The 6000-nt window shown below is 38.5% G+C and overlaps 1 protein-coding gene across 1 annotated transcript in view; it reads right to left on the bottom strand.

The window, feature by feature from the left end:
• Positions 1 to 2517: 2517 nt before the first annotated feature.
• Positions 2518 to 6000, bottom strand: part of BCHE (butyrylcholinesterase) — a 76497-nt gene continuing 73014 nt past the window's right edge. The window contains exon 4 of the mRNA XM_077290627.1: positions 2518 to 3324. Coding sequence (XP_077146742.1) covers positions 3200 to 3324 — 125 coding nt within the window. The 3' untranslated portion in view covers positions 2518 to 3199. The remainder of the gene's footprint in view (positions 3325 to 6000) is intronic.

Here is a 6000-nt window from a genome sequence, read left to right as displayed (position 1 = left end):
GTTCAAAGTTCTCACAACACATCTAGATAAGTTCCTTGGGGGGTCTAGTTTCCAATATGGGGTCACTTGTAGGGGGTTTGTACTGTTTGGGTACATCAGGGGCTCTGCAAATGCAACGTGACGCCTGCAGACCAATCCATTTAAGTCTGCATTCCAAATGGCGCTCCTTCCCTTCCGAGCTCTGTCATGCGCCCAAACAGTGGTCCCCCCCCACAAATGGGGTATCAGCGTACTCCAGACAAATTGGACAACAACTTTTGGGGTCCAATTTATCCTGATACCCTTGTGAAAATACAAAACTGGGGGCTAAAAAAATCATTTTTGTGAAAAAAAAAATAATTTTTATTTTCACGGCTCTGCGTTATAAACTGTAGTGAAACACTTGGGGGTTCAAAGCTCTCAAAACACATCTAGATAAGTTCCTTAGGGGGTCTACTTTCCAAAATGGTGTCACTTGTGGGGGGGTTTAATGTTTAGGCACATCAGGGGCTCTCCAAACGCAACATGGCATCCCATCTTAATTCCAGTCAATTTTGCATTGAAAAGTAAAATAGCGCTTCTTCCCTTCTGAGCTCTGCTATGCGCCCAAACAATGGTTTACACCCACATATGGGGTATCGTCGTACTCAGGACAAATTGCACAACAACTTTTGTGGTCTAATTTCTTCTCTTACCCTTGGGGAAATAAAAAAATGGGGGTGAAAAGATCATTTTTGTGAAAAAATATGATTTTTTATTTTTACGGCTCTGCATTATAAACTTCTGTGAAGCACTTGTTGGGTCAAAGTGCTCAACACACATCTAGATAAGTTCCTTAAGGGGTCTACTTTCCAAAATGGTGTCACTCGTGGGGGGTTTCAATGTTTAGGCACATTAGGGGCTCTCCAAACGCAACATGGCGTCCCATCTCAATTCCAGTCAATTTTGCATTGAAAAGTCAAATGGCGCTTCTTCCCTTCTGAGCTCTGCCCTGCGCCCAAACAATGGTTTACACCCACATATGGGGTATCAGTGTACTCAGGACAAATTGCACAACAATTTTTGGGGTCCAATTTCTTCTCTTACCCTTGGGAAAATAAAAAATTGGGGGTGAAAAGATCATTTTTGTGAAAAAATATGATTTTTTATTTTTACGGCTCTGCATTATAAACTTCTGTAAAGCACTTGTTGGGTCAAAGTGCTCACCACACATCTAGATAAGTTCCTTAGGGGGTCTACTTTCCAAAATGGTGTCACTTGTTAGGGGTTTCAATGTTTAGGCACATCAAGGGCTCTCTAAATGCAACATGGCGTCCCATCTCAATTCCAGTCAATTTTGCATTGAAAAGTCAAATGGCGCTCCTTCCCTTCCGAGCTCTGCCCTGCGCCCAAACAATGGTTTACACCCACATATGGGGTATCAGCGTACTCAGGACAAATTGCACAACAATTTTTGGGGTCCAATTTCTTCTCTCACCCTTGGGAAAATAAAAAATTGGGGGTGAAAAGATCATTTTTGTGAAAAAATATGATTTTTTATTTTTACGGCTCTGCATTATAAACTTCTGTAAAGCACTTGTTGGGTCAAAGTGCTCACCACACATCTAGATAAGTTCCTTAGGGGGTCTACTTTCCAAAATGGTGTCACTTGTTAGGGGTTTCAATGTTTAGGCACATCAGGGGCTCTCCAAATGCAACATGGCATCTTATCTCAATTCCAGTCAATTTTGCATTGAAAAGTCAAATGGCGCTCCTTTGCTTCCAAGCTCTGCCATGCGCCCAAACTGTGGTTTACCCCCACATATGGGGTATCAGCATACTCAGGACAAATTGCACAACAACTTTTGGGGTCTATTTTCTCCTGTTACCCTTGGTAAAATAAAACAAATTGAAGCTGAAATAAATTTTGTGTGAAAAAAAGTTAAATGTTCATTTTTATTTAAACATTCCAAAAATTCCTGTGAAACACCTGAAGGGTTAATAAACTTCTTGAAAGTGGTTTTGAGTACCTTGAGGGGTGCAGTTTTTAGAATGGTGTCACACTTGGGTATTTTCTATCATATAGACCCGTCAAAATGACTTCAAATGAGATGTGGTCCCTAAAAAAAAATGGTGTTGTAAAAATGAGAAATTGCTGGTCAAATTTTAACCCTTATAACTCCGTCACAAAAAAAAATTTTGGTTCCAAAATTGTGCTGATGTAAAGTAGACATGTGGGAAATGTTATTTATTAAGTATTTTGTGTGACATATGTCTGTGATTTAAGGGCATAAAAATTCAAAGTTGGAAAATTGCAAAATTTTCAAAATTTTCGCCAAATATTCGTTTTTTTCACAAATAAACGCAAGTTATATCGAAGAAATTTTACCACTATCATGAAGTACAATATGTCACGAGAAAACAGTGTCAGAATCGCCAAGATCCGTTGAAGCGTTCCAGAGTTATAACCTCATAAAGGGACAGTGGTCAGAATTGTAAAAATTGGCCCGGTCATTAACGTGCAAACCACCCTTGGTGGTGAAGGGGTTAATGAATAGACGCCTGGTGCTGGAACTTTTTCCTTTCTTTGCTATTGTAAAAATTATTGCCTGTCCGGGACTTTTTGATATGTTTTCTAGAAAGCCTAAAAAGGCAAATGGGCAAGCTTGCACAGGGCTGTGTCCCTATTGCTGTGATCTCTGCAACTGAACAGTTCACAAAGACAATAACATATTTTCAATCCTTAATAAACAATTTTATGCATGACTCTCCATATTTATGCAAGCATCTCTACTACTCAATTATATTTCTTTGGCACTGCCATAAAGACTTTGGTACCAAGTACACAAAAACACTAATACATTTTAAAATCACATGTGTTCAATTCGATTCTGAATACGCTGTATTTGATAAGTGATGCTCAGTTATTTCAATAAATGTTTAAAACAATTTGTTTTTGGCTTAAGAAAATATTTCAAGATATATTTATTACATAAGTAGGTTTCATAGATTTATATTTGGGATCCCAGCATGTGCACAAAAGTTTGTGAATGATGATAAAATTGTTTAAAAATTTGCATCTATTGCCCATACAGTAATACCATGCACATTTTTCATATCTTCCAGAGTGATGAGTATGTTTTATAGTACCATTTGCATAATACCAAATTTTAAATGACTACCCATATGTTTGTACCTACTAATCCTAATATGGTGATTTTTAAAAGGGTAAAATCATTAATTAGAGACCAGTGCAGCTTTCCTTCTTACTGCTGTAATCATTAAATTGATTTTTCCAGTCCATCATGTAATTGTTCCAGCGATGGAATTCAGCTTTCCACTGTTGTTCTACTTCATCAATATTTCCTGAAAAAAAAAAGATTAAAAGGGGCGTATTAATCTAAATTTGAATCTACATGTTTACATTAATTGAAATAGAATGTGTTAGTGACATTGTTTCTGGAAATACAAAACACTAGACGGTCTCCCGAAGCGAAACAAGCAATGCAGAAAATGTGCTTTTCATATATTTATTATTGTATTTTATATACAGTATTTATTATTGTATTTTTAGAATCATGATCAAGTATAATGTAGCATTCCAAATCACAATGAAGAAAGCATCAATTCAGCTCATCCTAATGAGGCTTCAGGTCCATTAGATTGAGAAAGGCCCCTGTGAGCTGAGCTGAAATGTTACATACAGTGCCTTGTGAAAGTATTAGGCTCCCTGGAACTTTTCAACCTTTTCCCACATATAAACCTAAAAAGAACACTGGGCTGCAAGATAGAATAGCAAATATCTGCAAAGTATGCGACCAAACAAGAGAGGTATCAAAAATCTAATTTTATTCTTACGGTATAAATACACAATATTACAGTAGATATTTATGGACAAAAAATACGGTGATTGGAAAGACGTGCCAACATAGCCACCAGCAAAGATGTAATAGAGGGCTGGGGAAGGACACACACAGTCCAGGCAACCTGACTGCCCATCCACGCCAGAGTGTGGCCCAAGTTCAAAACATTTATTGATATTTTATAAAATATAAAAGAAGTAGCAGAGTAGAAGAGGCCCTCCTTCTGTCCATACCACGCCGGTACCAGTCTCCTACTATGTCCCAAGGTAATGTGCCTTTATTAGTATTTGCCTGCATGCACTTTTGTTAGGACCCGGATGTGCTGGTAATTTGTTATTATTATATGCCCTGTTCTCACGTAGCACAAACCACATTTATGGTCTAGGGTCATTGCTATTTTGAGTGTTTAACTCCTTAGGGGGTTTTTCACCGGATACCCCCTTCCATTACTAACATTGACCATTTATGCTACTTCTTTTATATTTTATATTTTTTATATTTTATAAAATATCAATAAATGTTTTGAACTTGGGCCACACTCTGGCGTGGATGGGCAGTCAGGTTGCCTGGACTGTGTGTGTCCTTCCCCAGCCCTCTATTACATCTTTGCTGGTGGCTATGTTGGCACGTCTTTCCAATCACCGTATTTTTTGTCCATAAATATCTACTGTAATATTGTGTATTTATACCGTAAGAATAAAATTTGATTTTTGATACCTCTCTTGTTTGGTCGCATACTTTGCAGATATTTGCTATTCTATCTTGCAGCCCAGTGTTCTTTTTAGGTTTATATGGTTTGGCTGAGAGGTATGCCCTCTGCTGGCCGAGAGGGCAATTTTGGTTTTGGTATTTCTTTTCCCACATATAATGCTTCAAACATAAAGATACCAAATGTAAATTTTTGGTGAAGAATCAACAAGAAGTGGAACACAATTGTGAAGTTGAACGAAATTTATTGGTTATTTTAAATTTTTGCGGAAATTCAAAAACTGAAAAGTGGGGCGTGCAATATTATTTGTCACTTTTAACTTAATACTTTGCTGCGCCACCTTTTGCTGCGATTACAGCTGCATGTCGCTTGGGGTTTGTCTCTATCAGTTTTGTACATTGGGAGACTGAAATTCCTGCAGCTTGAGCTCAGAGAGGTTTGATGGAGATCGTTTGTGAACAGCAGTTATCAGCTCTTTCCACAAATTTTCGATTGGATTGAGGTCTGGATTTTGACTTGGCCACTCTAACACCTGGATATGTTTATCTGTGAACCATTCCATTGTAGATTTTGCTTTATGCTTGGGATCATTGTCTTGTTGGAGGACAAATCTCCATCCCAGTCCCAGGTATTTTGCAGACTCCAACATGTTTTCTTCAAGAATGGTCCTGTATTTGGCTCCATGCATCTTCACATCAATTTTAACAATCTTCCCTGTCCCTGTTGAAGAAAAGCTGGCCCAAAAAGTGATGCTGCCACCACCATGTTTGACAGTGGGGATGGTGTATTCAGGGTGATGAGCCGTGTTGCCTTTAAGCCAAACATATCGTTTGGCATTGTTGCCAGAAAGTTTGATTTTGGTTTCATCTGACCAGAGCACCTTCTTCCACATGTTTGGTGTGTCTCCTAGGTGGCTTGTTGCAAAACAACACTTTTTATGGATATCTTTGAGAAATGGCTTTCTTTTTGCCACTTCCATAAAGGCCAGATTTTTGCAGTGTATGACTGATTGTTGTCCTAAGGACAGACTGTCCAACCTCAGCTGTAGATCTCTGCAGCTCATCCAGTGTGATCATGGGCCTCTTGACTGCATCTCTGATCAGTCTTCTCCTTGTTTGAGATGAAAGTTTAGAGGGACGGCTGGGTCTTGGTAAATTTGCAGTGGTATGATACTCCTTCCATTTCAATATGATCGCTTGCACAGTGCTCCTTGGGATATTTAATGTTTTGGAAATCATTTTGTATCCAAATCCAGCTTTAAACTTCTCCACAACAGTATCACGGACCTGCCTGTTGTGTTCCTTGGTCTTCATGATGCTCTTTGTGCTTCAAACAGTACCCTGAGAATATCACAGAGCAGGTGCATTTATACAGAGACTTGATTACACACAGGTGGATTATATTTATCATCATTAGGCATCTAGGACAACATTGGATCATTCAGAGATCCAAAATGAACTTCTGGAGTGA

Source organism: Ranitomeya variabilis, chromosome 2, assembly GCF_051348905.1.
Source record: "Ranitomeya variabilis isolate aRanVar5 chromosome 2, aRanVar5.hap1, whole genome shotgun sequence".
Classification (NCBI taxonomy): domain Eukaryota; kingdom Metazoa; phylum Chordata; class Amphibia; order Anura; family Dendrobatidae; genus Ranitomeya; species Ranitomeya variabilis.
This window is presented reverse-complemented; position numbering and strand designations above follow the sequence as displayed.